The 17,344-nt window shown below is 36.2% G+C and overlaps 1 protein-coding gene across 2 annotated transcripts in view; it reads left to right on the top strand.

Moving 5' to 3' along the window:
- LOC128690904 (uncharacterized) overlaps positions 1-4,522 on the top strand; it is an 87,971-nt gene extending 83,449 nt beyond the window's left edge. The window contains exon 9 of one of the 2 annotated variants that reach the window (XM_070088319.1): positions 4,037-4,522. In XM_070088319.1, the coding sequence (XP_069944420.1) occupies positions 4,037-4,321 (285 nt within the window). In that variant the 3' untranslated portion in view covers positions 4,322-4,522. The remainder of the gene's footprint in view (positions 1-4,036) is intronic. The other variant, XM_070088320.1, reaches the window with a different exon arrangement.
- The last annotated feature ends 12,822 nt before the right edge of the window (positions 4,523-17,344 follow it).

Here is a 17,344-nt window from a genome sequence, read left to right as displayed (position 1 = left end):
TTGGGGATTTCAATGCTAAAGTGGGTAAAAATGTTATGGAGGGAGTAGTAGGTAAATTTTGGGTGCCAAGGGTAAATGTAAATGGGAAGCCTTTAATTGAGCTATGTGTAGAAAGAGATTTGGTAATAAGTAATACATATTTTATGAAAAAGAGGATAAATAAATATACAAGGTATGATGTAGCATGTAATGAAAGTAGTTTGTTAGATTATGTATTGGTGGATAAAAGGTTGATGGGTAGGCTCCAGGATGTACATGTTATAGAGGGGCAACTGATATATCAGATCATTATTTAGTTGTAGCTACAGTTAGAGTAAGAGGTAGATGGGAAAAGAGGAAGGTGGCAACAACAAGTAAGAGGGAGGTGAAAGTGTATAAACTAAGGGAGGAGGAAGTTCGGGGGAGATATAAGTGACTGTTGGCAGAAAGGTGGGCTAGTGCAAAGATGATTAGTGGGGGGGTTGAAGAGGGTTGGAATAGTTTTAAAAATGCAGTATTAGAATGTGTGGCAGAAGTTTGTGGTTATAGGAGGGTGGGGGCAGGTGGAAAGAGGAGTGATTGGTGGAAAGATGAAGTAAAGGGTGTGATAAAAGAGAAAAAGTTAGCTTATGAGAGGTTTTTACAAAGCAGAAGTGTTATAAGAAAAGCAGAGTATATGGACAGTAAAAGAAAGGTGAAGAGAGTGGTGAGAGAGTGCAAAAGGAGAGCAGATGATAGAGTAGGAGAGGCACTGTCAAGAAATTTTAATGAAAATAAGAAAAAATTTTGGAGTGAGTTAAACAAGTTAAGAAAGCCTAGGGAAAGTATGGATTTGTCAGTTAAAAACAGAGTAGGGGAGTTAGTAGATGGGGAGAGGGAGGTATTAGGTAGATGGCGAGAATATTTTGAGGAACTTTTAAATGTTGAGGAAGAAAGGGAGGTGGTAATTTCATGCACTGGTCAGGGAGGTATACCATCTTTTAGGAGTGAAGAAGAGCAGAATGTAAGTGTGGGGGAGGTACGTGAGGCATTACGTAGAATGATAGGGGGTAAAGCAGCTGGAACTGATGGGATCATGACAGAAATGTTAAAAGCAGGGGGGGATATAGTGTTGGAGTGGTTGGTACTTTTGTTTAATAAATGTATGAAGAGGGGAAGGAACCTAGGGATTGGCGGAGAGCATGTATAGTCCCTTTATATAAAGGGAAAGGGGACAAAACAGATTGTAAAAATTATAGAGGAATAAGTTTATTGAGTATACCAGGAAAAGTGTACGGTAGGGTTATAATTGAAAGAATTAGAGGTAAGACAGAATGTAGGATTGCGGATGAGCAAGGAGGTTTCAGAGTGGGTAGGGGATGTGTAGATCAAGTGTTTACATTGAAGCATATATGTGAACAGTATTTAGATAAAGGTAGGGAAGTTTTTATTGCATTTATGGATTTAGAAAAGGCATATGATAGAGTGGATAGGGGAGCAATGTGGCAGATGTTGCAAGTATATGGAATAGGTGGTAAGTTACTAAATGCTGTAAAGAGTTTTTATGAGGATAGTGAGGCTCAGGTTAGGGTGTGTAAAAGAGAGGGAGACTACTTCCCGGTAAAAGTAGGTCTTAGACAGGGATGTGTAATGTCACCATGGTTGTTTAATATATTTATAGATGGGGTTGTAAAAGAAGTAAATGCTAGGGTGTTCAGGAGAGGGGTGGAATTAAATTATGGGGAATCAAATTCAAAATGGGAATTAACACAGTTACTTTTTGCTGATGATACTGTGCTTATGGGAGATTCTAAAGAAATATTGCAAAGGTTAGTGGATGAGTTTGGGAATGTGTGTAAAGGTAGAAAGTTGAAAGTGAACATAGAAAAGAGTAAGGTGATGAGGGTATCAAATGAGTTAGATAAAGAAAAATTGGATATCAAATTGGGGAGGAGGAGTATGGAAGAAGTAAATGTTTTCAGATACTTGGGAGTTGACGTGTCGGCGGATGGATTTATGAAGGATGAGGTTAATCATAGAATTGATGAGGGAAAAAAGGTGAGTGGTGCATTGAGGTATATGTGGAGTCAAAAAACGTTATCTATGGAGGCAAAGAAGGGAATGTATGAAAGTATAGTAGTACCAACACTCTTATATGGGTGTGAAGCTTGGGTGGTAAATGCAGCAGCGAGGAGATGGTTGGAAGCAGTGGAGATGTCCTGTCTAAGGGCAATGTGTGGTGTAAATATTATGCAGAAAATTCGGAGTGTGGAAATTAGGAAAAGGTGTGGAGTTAATAAAAGTATTAGTCAGAGGGCAGAAGAGGGGTTGTTGAGGTGGTTTGGTCATTTAGAGAGAATGGATCAAAGTAGAATGACATGGAAAGCATATAAATCTATAGGGGAAGGAAGGCGAGGTAGGGGTCGTCCTCGAAAGGGTTGGAGAGAGGGGGTAAAGGAGGTTTTGTGGGCAAGGGGCTTGGACTTCCAGCAAGCGTGCGTGAGTGTGTTAGATAGGAGTGAGACGAATGGTACTTGGGACCTGACGATCTGTTGGAGTGTGAGCAGGGTAATATTTAGTGAAGGGATTCAGGGAAACCAGTTATTTTCATATAGTCGGACTTGAGTCCTGGAAATGGGAAGTACAATGCCTGCACTTTAAAGGAGGGGTTTGGGATATTGGCAGTTTGGAGGGATATGTTGTGTATCTTTATACATATATGCTTCTAAACTGTTGTATTCTGAGCACCTCTGCAAAAACAGTGATTATGTGTGAGTGTGGTGAAAGTGTTGAATGATGATGAAAGCATTTTCTTTTTGGGGATTTTCTTTCTTTTTTGGGTCACCCTGCCTCGGTGGGAGACGGCCAACTTGTTGAAAAAAAAAAAAATTCAGGGAAACCGGTTATTTTTATATAGCCGGACTTGAGTCCTGGAAATCTGGAAATGGGAAGTACAATGCCTGCACTCTAAAGGAGGGGTTCGGGATATTAGCAGTTTGGAGGGACATGTTGTGTATCTTTATACGTATATGATTCTAAACTGTTGTGTTCTGAGCACCTCTGCAAAAACAGTGATTATGTGTGAGTGAGGTGAAAATGTTGAATGATGATGAAAGTATTTTCTTTTTGGGGATTTTCTTTCCTTTTGGGTCACCCTGCCTCAGTGGGAGAAGGCCGACTTGTTAAAAAAAAAAAAACTAGAAAGAAAATAGAAGAAAACCCATAGGGGTGTGTATATACATGCTTGTACATGTATGTGTAGTGTGACCTAAGTGTAAGTAGAAGTAGCAAGACGTACCTGAAATCTTGCATGTTTATGAGACAGAAAAAAGGACACCAGCAATCCTACCATCATGTAAAACAATTACAGGCCTTCGTTTTACACTCACTTGGCAGGACAGTAGTACCTCCCTGGGTGGTTGCTGTCTACCAACATACTACCTACTTCTTGTTCTTGCTTATTTCCTCTATCTCCATGGGGAAGTTGAACAGAATTCTTCCTCCATAAGCCATGTGTGTCGTAAGAGGCCATATCCCACCCTGCCTCGGTGGGATATGGCTGGTTTGTTAAAAAAAAAAAACATTAGCAATATAATATTAGATAAAATGTTCATTGTTAGCCATGGGCTACTTAGTCTCTGCTGTGGTCTGCTTAATTTTAATAGCACAATGCCTATTGTAGAGGCTTTGTATTTTTGTAGAACAACATTGATCCATTTGTCAATTTCCTGTCAGTCAGCTCTCTGTGCCTGTCACTTACTGCTCTTATGAGGTTATTTACTGATGTCTCATTATGTAGATGGAATTAGATCTTACTAATATGGAGTGGTAATTTACACATTGATAGGAGGTATATGCCACTGAATATGCATGCTACTGTGGTGTTAGGATTTTTGTACAGACTGTTATTCTTCAAAACAGGGGCCTCCAGATTCTGCTCAGTCATGTTTGCCACTCTTCGACTATTTAAATTAGCTCATAGAATTATTTTTCCCCATTTTAGATTCTTTAATTTATGCATTACAATTATATTTTATTTAAATCACCTATAGTAACTCTTCAATTTTCCTCTAACAAGGTTGCACCAGCTGAATTGGAGGATGTAATACGAAAGCATCCTCATGTAGCAGATGTGGCAGTGATTGGTCTTCCACATGAGAGATCAGGAGAGGTACCCAGAGCTTATGTGGTCTTAGTGCCTGGATCTAATGTATCTGAAAAAGCCATAGCTGATTATGTTGCTGATGAGGTTGCTCCTCACAAACAGTTGTCAGGCGGCGTCAAATTTGTTGACACCATACCAAAATCTCCAACAGGAAAGATTTTAAGACGGGAACTAAAAGAAACTGCTCTTGCACAATAATAATTTTGATATTGCAATATGTTAGTGAACTGTATTATATATGTAATTCATTTTGTCTTCCAATGCACTATCTCATTGATATAAAAAAAATTTCTGTTTTTTTATTGCATTGTTTTTTTAAATTTTTAGTAGTTGCCCTTTATAAATTGGCACACTTAACTGCATATAGCATTATGTGAATAATTATTGTTTTTTAAAAGTTGTAGGTAGTAGGTTGGTAGACAGCAACCGCCCAGGGGGGTACTACTGTCCTGATAAGTGAGTGTAAAATGAAAGCCTGTAATTGTTTTACATGATGGTAGGATTGCTGGTGTCCTTTTTTCTGTCTCATAAACATGCAAGATTTCAGGTATGTCTTGCTACTTCTACTTACACTTAGGTCACACTACACATACATGTACAAGCGTATATATACACACATACCCCTCTGGGTTTTCTGCTATTTTCTTTCTAGTTCTTGTTTAATTCCTCTTATCTCCATGGGGAAGTGGAACAGAATTCTTCCTCCGTAAGCCATGCGTGTTGTAAGAGGCGACTAAAATGCCAGGAGCAAGGGGTTAGTAACCCCTTCTCCTGTATAAATTACTAAATTTAAAAAAGAGAAACTTTTGTTTTTCTTTTTGGGCCACCCTGCCTCGGTGGGATACGGCCGGTTTGTTGAAAAAAGAAAGAAAGATGTTAGGTAAAAGGACACAAGTACAACTAATGTGACATTTTATTGTGGCTCCTGGAGAGCGAAACGTTGCCACAATAATATGTCGTATTAGTTGCTCGTGTTCTTTTAATCTGTTTATTACAGCTAAAAATAATGAATATGTGTATGTTAATAGGCAAGTACTGAGCAGCTAAAATATCAATGCAATAAATATACGGTAAACTCTCAGTTTAACAGACTAATAAGGTGAGCTGGTGGCTGGTAATGGTGATTGATGTTCATAGAGATGAAGTGATTTTGTTGTGATTATAATAATAAGGGACAGTTCTGTAACCAACAGATTTGATTTTGTCTGTTGTTTCTGAACCTCGACCCAGTGGATTTTGTCCTGTATTTTTGAAGTTCATTAAATCGAGGTCTGTTAAATTGAGAATTTACTCTGTGTTTAATTAATATGCTGTATTTCTTATATATTGTATAGTTTTTCAGTTCCTTTTCCTTTGATTTTCCTATATTAAATACAGCCCTATGGTATTAGTTACTGTTGCATAGTACAGTAGGTCCTCAAAGAATAACGTTGTTACGTTCACTGTTGTTTCATTATAACGTTGATGAGAAAAAACTGAAAGAATACAATGAATACATATTATTGTAGAATAAAAATTTGTAAAGTAGTATACAATATCATACAAATGCACAACAATAAACAGTGTTGTACAAAAGCACTCGGCAAGTCCACCATATTTGTTATTGTTTGTTTTTGAACTGCGTGGTGGTAGGAGGTGCTCCTTACAATTTTTGCTTTCCAAACATTTATTCCTTGATTTAACCCTGTTGCAACGAGTGCTGAAAGTGCACTGTGTACCCCTGATGTCTGTGGCCACAAAGAACAGAGAAAAAGTGTGACATTAGAAACAAAAGTAGAAATCTTGTTTATATCAGTTAACCTATGGTAAAATTGGTTCATTATACTTCGTTTCACTCAAAGTTGCAGTTTCCGAGACTATCAATGTTGTTAAGTGACAACTTATTGTGCAGTAATATACTGCTTTGAGAATGTTTAATATTACCATTTATTTTTCTTAGTTTCATGATAATTATCAAAATAATTTTTTTGTTTATTATAGAAGCAAAGGAGGTTTTGTGGGCGAGGGGCTCGGACTTCCAGCAAGCGTGCGTGACCGTGTTAGATAGGAGTGAATGGAGACGAATGGTATTTGGGACCTGATGATCTGTTGGAGTTTGAGCAGGGTAATATTTAGTGAAGGGATTCAGGGAAACCGGTTATTTTTATATAGCCGGACTCGAGTCCTGGAAATGGGAAGTACAGTGCCTGCACTCTAAAGGAGGGGTTTCGGGATATTAGCAGTTTGGAGGGAAATGTTTTGTATCTTTATACGTGTATGCTTCAAAACTGTTGTGTTCTGAGCACCTATAGTGATTATGTGTGAGTGAGGTGAAAGTGTTGAATGATGATGAAAGTATTTTGTTTTTGGAGATTTTCTTTCTTTTTTGGGTCACCCTGCCTCGGTGGGAGACGGCCGACTTGTTAAAAAAAAAAAAAAAAAACTTTCTTTCATAAATATTAAGGAAATTTTGCTCCTCTTCAGGCAAAGATTTAACATTAGTTTATTTAGGGATATGCCGTATATGTGTATTGACCTTCCAGTCACCATTCTTAGCTTGAAATTAGACTTAAGTAATATATGAAAATTTGTTCCCAAGTACGCACTAATGGCACTGTTTGTTTTGTTCTTCATTCTGGTTAACCCTTAAACTGTCCAAATATAGATCTATGTTTTTTCAACATTTTAGAGTATGTAAAAGAACGTAGATCTTTTTTTTTTTACATTTGAAAACGTTTAAAAAAAAATTTGATCTACTTTTTTTTTTTTTTATATTTGAAAATATGTAAAAAAAATGTAGATCTGCTTTTGGAGCACTACGCATGTGAACGTAGATCTATGTTTGGACAGTTTAAGGGTTATATAAATTCTGATGTGGTATAAACCTTGGTAATTGATACTGACATATTGGTTTAAAAAGACACATGTGCAAACATTAGGACATATTTATTAGGAAACATTTCAGTCTTGGAACTTTTATCCTCGTATTAGAAGTGATCACGGTTCCACGACCAAAACATATTTTTTTAATAAATACATCCTAGCATTTGCTCAAGCATCTTTTTAAACCAAACTCTGATGTATGTTTATTCAGTTTCTTAATGTTTCAGATAATGTGCATTTATGAGTGTAAGGGTGGAGGAATAAATAATTTATGAATTTCACTATTTTACAATGGATAGAGTCAGCTCAGTATAACTAACTATAGTCTAATTGTGCTATTTCTTAAATGCCAGACTGGTAATTCTAAATTTTAACATTAGCTTAACTAGGTTCATAATTAAATCCAAGAGTTGATACATAATTTACACTTGTTTATATGTATGCATCTTCAGATTGTTATTGGCATGCAGCCTCTAGGAAAACCAACCTAAGTTGTAGATGGGAGAGGAGCAACACTTTTGTTTTTTAGCATGCTATATCTTTGTTTAGCCTTAATGATCTTTAATTATATATTCTGTCAATACAGTATTACTGATGGTTTATCATATAAAGAAGGTACTCTATAACAGATAATTTGTTTTTACTCTGCTACACATACTACCAATTCATTCTTAAAGCTTCTCTGTACCTCTTTACTTACTTCCTTATCACCTTCTGTCACTCAGTGTTTTGTACCACTAACATGAGATCTGAAAAAGCATCATGTGATAAGGATCGTGAGTGCTGGGCCCTTAGATTTATTTAGTAATATTAACTCTAGTTTTATTCTATGCTAATACTGAAATGATTAAAAAGTTATACAGTACTGTACAAGACTTATGGCAAACTGGTTGAGACCGAGGGCTAACCAACATACCCAAGACTCTGTTATAAACAAAAAATAAAAACTAAAGTATTCCCCCCAAAAAACATAGCAGTGCTATTCATGCTGCAGAACTACTGGACATATTGATTAAAAATATCTTGGTAGACTGCCTAGAAATTAGTAATTGCAGTACAGTACATCCACTGTGGTGGATGACATGTAAGGCTGAATATACATAAAGTATAATTATTTTTTTTCAGTCATTTAATGAGAGTGCTTTATAAAATTTAAGCATCATATGGGATAAAAGAATTTAGGGAAATTGTTCATCAAATTGACCTTAAAACAAAGGATAACTGATAATGGCATACAATGCTGACAAGTAAGATACATATGCAACAGTTAGGTATCTTTATTCCAGTGTCCATCACCCTTGAAGACGTAGTTTTGAAGTGGTCAGTCCTCAGCCTGGAAAAGAGTTTAATTCCATAGTCCAGGCTGAGGGACCAACCATCTCAAAATTATGCCTTCAAGGGTCATGAACTGATCACATCATCTTGACATCTCTACTACTGCTGCCTTCTCTGTTCTCAACTGAAGAAGCCTACTGTGTAGGCGAAACGTATCAATAAAGATATGTACCTAATTGTTGTGCATATATCTTACTTATCAAAGGATAACTTTTAATGAATATTCAGTTGTAGCATCACCATCAGCAAACTTCCATGAGTTCCTGTCATTATAAAGAACATAAGAATGGCAAACCACTGCAGCAGACCTACTGGCCCATACGGAGCAGATCTTCCTCAAACCCAACCATTACCACCTTCATATTTGTCCAACCTATTTTCTGAGCTACCCAAGAATGAGCTTTGGCACTTCAGGTCCTAATCAATTCCAATCCCTCTCACTTGTATATTTGTCTAACCTATTTTTAAGCTCCCCAAGGTTTTAGTCTCTATAATCTTACTTGGCAGATTATTCCACTCATCAACAACACTTTTTTTGAAAAACAGTATTGTTCCACTTATTGACAGACAACTGTTTGAAGACCAGTATTTTCCTACATCCTTTCTGAATCTAAATTTATCAAATTTAAATATTATTTTGAGTTCATCCACCCTCAGAGATAGAGCATGCACCTTAACCAGAAGGACCTGTCAAGGAGATGTGGTGTGAGCCTTATCAGCAAGTTTCCTTACATTTGCTTACATAGCAGTAAATATGGTAGATATTGGCACCTAAGAGTTAGGTTAGCAAGGGCAGCAAGTGTATAACTTGCTTGTAAGTCTTGTGTTTTTTAACCTTAACTATATAATTTAAATACATTTAATTATCTGAATGTACATTACATTTATAAATTTCGGAGTGTAAATTTAGATAAAAATCATAATTACAATAAATAGATTAACAGGATGAGAAGGCTTAGGGAATGATTCTGAAAAGAAGATGCAGAGGTTGGTGGACGATTTGGGAAGGTATGTAAAAAAAGGAAATTAAAAGTGCACATAGAAAAAGCAAGGTGAAGAGGGTAACAAAAAATTTAGGTAATGAAAGAGTGAATGTGTTCAGATATTTGGGAGTGGATTTGTCGATGGATGGATATTTGAAAAACGAAGCGAACTATAGAATTAATGGGGAAAAAATGTGGGTGGTGCATTGTGGCATCTGTAGAGACAAAGAATGATGAGGAATTAGAAACAAGAATGTTATCCATGGAGGCAAAAAGGGGAATGTATGAGTGTATAATGTTACCACCACTTATATGGGTGTGAAGCATGGGTTTTAAATGTTTCAGTGAGGAGGAGGCCAGAGGCAGTGGAGATGTGTCTGAGGGCTATGTGTGGTGTAAATATTATGCAAAGAATTCACAGCTTGGAGATCAGGAGGAGGTGCGAGTTTAGTAAAAGTATTATCCAGAGGGCTGAGGAGGTGTTGTTGAGGTGGTTTGGGCATTTAGAGAGGATGGAACAAAGTAGGATGACTTGGAGGAAGTATAAATCTGTAGTGGAGGGAAGACTGGGCAGGGATTGCCCTAGAAAACATTGGAGAGAGGGGATGAAGGAGATTTTAGTGTGCAAGGGGCTTGGACATCCAGCAGGCATGTATGAGTTTGTTAGACAGGAGTGAGTGAAGGCAAAAGGTTTTGGGAATTGACAAGTTGTTGGAGTGTGAGCAAGGTAACATTTTGCAAAGGGATTCAGGGAAACCAGTTGGCCAAACTTAGGCCGTGTAGATGAGAAGTACGGTGCCTAAACTCTGAAGGAGGGGTGAGGATATTTGGAGTTTGAAGGGGCTTCTGAACTGTAATATTGGTGCATCTCTGGCAAGACTATAATAGAGTGAATGATAGTGAAAGTGTTTCTTCTTTTGGGTCACCCTACCTCAGTGGGAGACAGCCATTGTGCTAAAAAGAATATTTCAACCAGATCTACCCAGTACATTAAAACTAAAACTTATAGATAAGGTATTATAAGGTTGGTATTGTATCTGGTAGGAAGCTGATGTTAATACATTTAAGAGATTTATGAACTTTTACTATAGTTTGTATGTCAAGAGATTTAATATGGTTAGGTTATTGTATAACTGAACTTTCACCATGTTGACATTGTACTTTTGATAGGCTGTTCCATATTATTGGACTTTTTATTTGCAGGGAGTTTCTACTTGGGTATATTTAGTCATATATGTATGTGGGATATCAGAGGTGTTTGGTGCTTGTTTTATGTCTATGTGTTACAGCTCTTGAAGAAGAGTTTTAAGTCTGGGTTAGTACAGTGGACCCCCGGCTTACGATATTATTTCATTCCAGAAGTATGTTCAGGTGCCATTACTGAACAAATTTGTTCCCATAAGGAATATTGTGAATTAGATTAGTCCATTTCAGACCCCCAAACATACACGTACAAACTCACTTACATAAATACACTTACATAATTGGTTGCATTGGGAGCTGATCATAAAGCGGGGGTCCACTGTATTTGCATCAAGGGTCATGTATATGTTAAGCACAAGGTAGTATGTGTCAATGGTTTGCATGGTTAGTAGAGGAGCATGTTTAGTACTAGCAATGTTTCTAATGGCACCCTTTTGTAATATGACTGATTTGAGATACAGTAGTGTTCTTATATTGATTCCCATTTATATAAACCATAAGCAAGTTATGCATAAATTAGTATGTGGTACAATGTAAGTAGTGAAACTTGGGATACAGAGTAAATCTCTGTAAGAATGCCCACTGTTTTTTTAATTTATACTTTATGCATTATGTATGTACTGACTTAGTTTGCTATCAGTCTGAAATTTACCTTTGTGCTTTCGTTTTATCAAAGATTAATACTGGTAATTTTATTCTGATGTTTATGCTGTTTCTTTTGGTTCCATATTTTCTGTGTTGATTGCTAGCTTGTTCATTGAATAATGTTTTGAGTTCATCATTTATTAAATTAGATAGGAACACTGAGTCCAGGTTTGAAGTGACAAATGTGGTGTCATCTAGAAACAGCACTAGTTTGAGCTAATGACACTAAGAGCAGTGAATACCTTTATTAATGATGCTTAACCCTTCAATGGTCCAAACGTATATATACGTTTTTTCAACATTTGAAAGTATGTAAAAAAATGTAGATCTTCTTTCTTGTTTTACATTTAAAAATGTGCAAAAAAACTTTTATCTACTTTTTTTTTTTGTTATTTTTGAAAATATGTAAAAAAAATGTAGATCTACTTTTGGAGCACTACGGATTTGAACGTCGATTTGTTTGGACCGTTTAAGGGTTAATCTACATAGTGCTCTTGGTCATGTTAGCATTTCATCCACATAGTGGGCAAAATATTGTTGTTAATGAAGATATTCACTGCATTTCAGTGTCATTTACTTCAACTTTTCAGTGTTTACTTACCATTCCAATTCCTGGTTGGTTTGAGTTGCTGAGAGGCTTTTGGTAAGTCATTGATCTAAAGAAGGAATGGTAGAGCTTGGGATGCTGTCTTGTAGTACCTTAGTTTTTGTGGTCAAAACTGAAAAGAAAATATTGTTGACTGTCACATGTTGATATCTGTTGCAGTTGATAAAGGGGATGTATAGCCTTTAAGTCCATTTGTGGTTTAGCTTAAGAAGGTTATGATCAGTTACATCAAATGATTTTTGCTGCAGGTCTGTGAAGCCGAAGTGGTTTCAGTAAATTCTGTAGGGCACTTTTAATATATCATTTTTTTTTTTTCCTGATACCAAACTGCCATGGCCTTAATATGTTTCAGTTTGTTTGTGTACTATATTCTCTGATATTTTTTTACAGTGCCCAAGTCAGGATAGGATGACCAGGAGGGTATGTAAATCTGTGATGGAAGGAAGGAAGGGTAGGGGTGATCCTAGGAAGGGTCGGATATAGCAGCCACAGAAGATTTGAGTGGTTTTGGGTTTGAACATCCAGCAGCTGTTTGTGAGCAAGTTAGATCAGAGTGAGTGTAAACAAATGGTTGTTGTGGTTTGACATGCTGTTGGAGTATGAGCACAGTAACAATTATGAAGGGATTCAGGGAGAATGGATAGCCTGACTCGAGTCCCCCGAGGTAGTGAAGAAATATATGGAAATATAAACACTTAAGCAGTATAATGTGATCCTTTATTGAGGGTCACATTATACTGTTTAAGTTTTTATATTTCCAACAAGTAGGGATGTTGCAGTTCAGAGATCCACTTAAATTGTGATATCTGCACACTTATAACAAGGCAGTTGAATGAATTATGGTGAATGTGCTTACTGTTTATGGTTACCATAACTTGGTAGGAAATGGCCAGTGTGTTAAAAATAAAAAGTATTTGAAGGCTTTGATATAGATTTGCAGTTGTTTGTCAGTGGGATGCCCACTTTGTGGGTCAGTGTAACTCTGGCTCAGTTGAGTAGTACACATCCAGATGCTTGGGCTTTTAAGAGATTTGATGAAAGTTTGTTACACTAACAAGTAGTAGCACCTACACAGCTCTCTTGAGTATGATTGTGGGTAATTCTGCTTAATTACTTGATCTTTTGTATTTGGGTGTCAAGATACATTGTTCATTTTAATATATTATTAGGACTTGCAACATTCTGGATGACTTCCCATAATGATGTACTGCAGGTAAATATGTAGTTTTTTGGAAGCTGACAGACAGAAAAAACAAACTTAAAGTATAATAAATTTTTATTTTTGCTTTATTTAGGTCATCTATATTTTGCCTTGAATATAAAGGATAATACAGCTGTCTTGACATATTTTTTATGGTATTTCAAGATATACAGTACCGTAAGTTTATATCTTATTCCGAAATTCATGAATTTAACTGACACAAAATTCAAACAAAATTTCATGATAATAATACAATACTGTTGTATATTGTGGAGTAACATGTTACAAGTACTGTACTGTATATGGAATAGGTGGTAAGTTACTAAATGCTGTAAAGAGTTTTTATGAGGATAGTGAGGCTCAGGTTAGGGTGTGTAGAAGAGAGGGAGACTACTTCCCAGTAAAAGTAGGTCTTAGACAGGGATGTGTAATGTCACCATGGTTGTTTAATATATTTATAGATGGGGTTGTAAAAGAAGTAAATGCTAGGGTGTTCGGGAGAGGGGTGGGATTAAATTATGTGGAATCAAATACAAAATGGGAATCGACACAGTTGCTATTTGCTGATGATACTGTGCTCATGGGAGATTCTAAAGAAAAATTGCAAAGGTTAGTGGATGAGTTTGGGAGTGTGTGTAAAGGTAGAAAGTTGAAAGTGAACATAGAAAAGAGTAAGGTGATGAGGATATCAAATGATTTAAAGAAAAATTGGATATCAAATTGGGGAGGAGGAGTATGGAAGAAGTGAATGTTTTCAGATACTTGGGAGTTGACATGTCGGCGGATGGATTTATGAAAGATGAGGTTAATCATAGAATTGATGAGGAAAAAAAGGTGAGTGGTGCGTTGAGGTATATGTGGAGACAAAAAGCGCTATCTATGGAGGCAAAGAAGGGAATGTATGAAAGTATAGTAGTACCAACACTCTTATATGGGTGTGAAGCTTGGGTTGTGAATGCAGCAGCGAGGAGGCGGTTGGAGACAGTGGAGATGTCCTGTCTAAGGGCAATGTGTGGTGTAAATATTATGCAGAAGATTTGGAGTGTGGAAATTAGGTGTGGAGTTAATGAAAGTATTAGTCAGAGGGCTGAAGAGGGGTTGTTGAGGTGGTTTGGTCATTTAGAGAGAATGGATCAAAGTAGAATGACATGGAGAGTGTATAAATCTGTAGGGGAAGGAAGGCAGGATAGGGATCATCCTCAAAAAGGTTGGAGGGAGGGGGTAAAGGAGGTTTCGTGGGCGAGGGGCTTGAACTTCCAGCAAGCGTGCATGAGCATGTTAGATAGGAGTGAATGGAGACGAATGGTATTTGGGACCTGACGATCTGTTGGAGTGTGAGCAGGGTAATATTTAGTGAAGGGATTCAGGGAAACCGGTTATTTTTATATAGCCGGACTTGAGTCCTGGAAATGGGAAGTACAATGCCTGCACTCTAAAGGAGGGGTTCGGGATATTAGCAGTTTGGAGGGATATATTGTGTATCTTGATAGGTATATGCTTCTAAGCTGTTGTGTTCTGAGCACCTCTGCAAAAACAGTGATTATGTGTGAGTGAGGTGAAAGTGTTGAATGATGATGAAAGTATTTTTTTTGGGGGGATTTTCTTTCTTTTTTGGGTCACCCTGCCTCGGTGGGAGACGGCCGACTTGTTAAAAAAAAAAAAAATTGTGGAGTACTCTGATTGTTAGTTTTCCTTTGAATACATACTGAAATGCAATACTGCATGTGAGAGATACATCATCATTGCTTATTAATGTAACAAGGATGAGTATTTTTGTTATCAAGATTTTAAAAGAAAGATCTTTGTGCATTTTCTAAAAAAAATATTTACCTCTCTTTCTGAAAGAGGAAGACGTTTTTTCTAAAAGGCTATAAATACTGTACCCAATAAAATCTAGAACAAGTAATTAAGAGTAATTTTAAGTATGAGTAGTACTGTACTATACTTTTCTATGAAAAACAAATTTCATTATAAATACTAGGCAAATAATATTTATAAGAACCATTAGTAATTTTATGTACCAGTAGTGTGAAATTATATTTTATACTGTAGCATTATTCCCCAACAAACCGTTTGCAATTTTTTTTTTTTTGCAATGCAACTAACTAAATGCAACTGTAGGCTAATGTTAAGAATAAAATTAAATAAATAATGACTATATTGTAGTAGGGTACCATGATTCAAACTAAGCTTCAGAATAATGTAACATCAACAAAGAAATACTATTCAGAGAAACTTCTTGCCTGTGAGTTCTACTTGTAGTAATGCCTTAATGAGTATTGCTGATTTTAATGAAGATGAATCTCTGCACTACATACTTTATGCATACTCTTGTTTTATGTTGATTTGTTTGATATCCCATACTTTTAAATTCATTACACTGTAATTATGTTACACTCAGGGGTGCACCTAGAAGGGGGTCAAAGAGGGATACATCTCTTCACTGCCTATTTGACTCTAATATATAGCCTAAGTGTGTAACATTAACAGGAACTATAATGACATGTTTAACTAATTAGTGGTTGGGAACATGGAATGTCTTTATATATTATCTGTTAATCATTCCATGTGTCTTCAACTATGCATCCCAGTCTCAGAGCAGGCCTCTATATCTTTATAACTAGGAGCCTGAAAATGTGATGGGTTTGATTTGGCTCCCAGAGCCCTTACCTGTGCAACAGTGCCTTCAGCATGGTACTTAGCACCCTCCTCACTGACATCCTAGATGCACCCGTGATTACTCTTGTGGTACTGTACTAAATTTTAATCTTTTTTTTTTCTTTATGTATGTATTTACTCTCAGTGGTTAATCATTCTCAATGAACAAATCCATATATTGTATTTGCATGCATTTTATGCTCATTATGATCATTTGATGGAGCATATCGCAGTAGTGCTGTCTATATTATTATGTTGGCTAATCTTTTGAAATGCTGCTCACTTACAGGATTTGTTCACTAAAATTCTTGGAATATATGCATATACTGTATATGTAGTGCAGATTCATTGTTAGGAGTGTGCATTAGTTCTCTGTTGTGTATTTATTTTTTGCATACCTTTTCTAATACAGTATATTTACAGTTGTCACATTCCTGAAGTTAACATCAGTGTGAGGAAATTCACAAAATTACTCCTGTAAACCCAAAGTTGGGGCTCCTGTAAACCCAAAGTTGGGGTATACTTGGAGTATACCCCAGGTATTTTTTTTTATCACCAGTTTCTAAGAAAACTAACAAAACACACATTTCTTGACTAAACAGCAAAAATTTAAAAAATCTATATATATTTTTTTTTTTTACTTATTTTTACCATATCTATAGTTTTACTACCATGTACCAAAAAGTCATATTCATGTACAAGAAAGATACAGACTCATGATAAACCCCACATTAGCACAAGAGAATAAGACCAATCCATGAAGGATCCACCATAGCATATGAAGCCGAATTATGAGTGACCCTTTTCATGAAAGACAGAAGTTAGCAAATGAAGATGTAGTGAATAAGGACACTTAAGTAGAGCTCAAGACATGTGATGTAATGTTTTACAGTATTTAATAAGTGGCTTCATCAGAGTAGGACTGATGAAGCTATGTGTGGTGGAAGGTTTCCTTTAATAAATGTCTTGAACTGTACATAAGTTTACTTATCCACAGCCTGTTAGTACCACCACACTATTTACGACCAAGGACGGAGGTTCCACCATGCAGTAGATAATGGCCAAGTTGGGTGGAACTCCAGATTAAATCACATGATGAATATAACTTGAAATTACAAATGATTATGAAGCACAGTGTTGATGATAGCAATGAGTGGGAATAACATTGCTCAAGATTAACAAGAGCATTAATCACATAATTGTCTATCATTGTTATTATACGTAATGGTAATACACTATATTTTTTACTTTTAACTTGCAAAATAATAGTATCATATATCATAATGCAGTACTGTATTGATATAATAGGGTACTTATAATGGAAATAAGACAGACAGTCCTTGATGATGGGTTGTCCTGGGTGGTTATCCCTCCGGGGTTAAAAATCCGAACAAAATCTTTTCTAATGATATTTAATTTTACAGGTAAACGTTAGGTGCAAGGAACTTCTGTTTTAATATTTTTCTCGAGAAGCCTATCAGAGTAACTTATTATTATTATTAATTATTACTGTATTATAATTATTATTATCAGAACTAAGTGCTAAACCAGCAGGGTCATGCAGTGCTGCTTATTAAATATAATCACAATGAAAATGAAATTTTTTTGCATGATTGTGATACTTGTTAGAAAATGAACACACGCCCTATATTATAATTATATTGTCAGTTTTGAATCATGGTACATATAATGTAATAATGTAAAGTACCCACCAAATTGCAGGTACA

The sequence above is a fragment of the Cherax quadricarinatus genome, chromosome 24, assembly GCF_038502225.1.
Source record: "Cherax quadricarinatus isolate ZL_2023a chromosome 24, ASM3850222v1, whole genome shotgun sequence".
NCBI lineage: Eukaryota > Metazoa > Arthropoda > Malacostraca > Decapoda > Parastacidae > Cherax > Cherax quadricarinatus.
The sequence above is the reverse complement of the archived record's forward strand: the minus strand, read 5'-3'. Positions and strand labels throughout refer to the sequence as shown.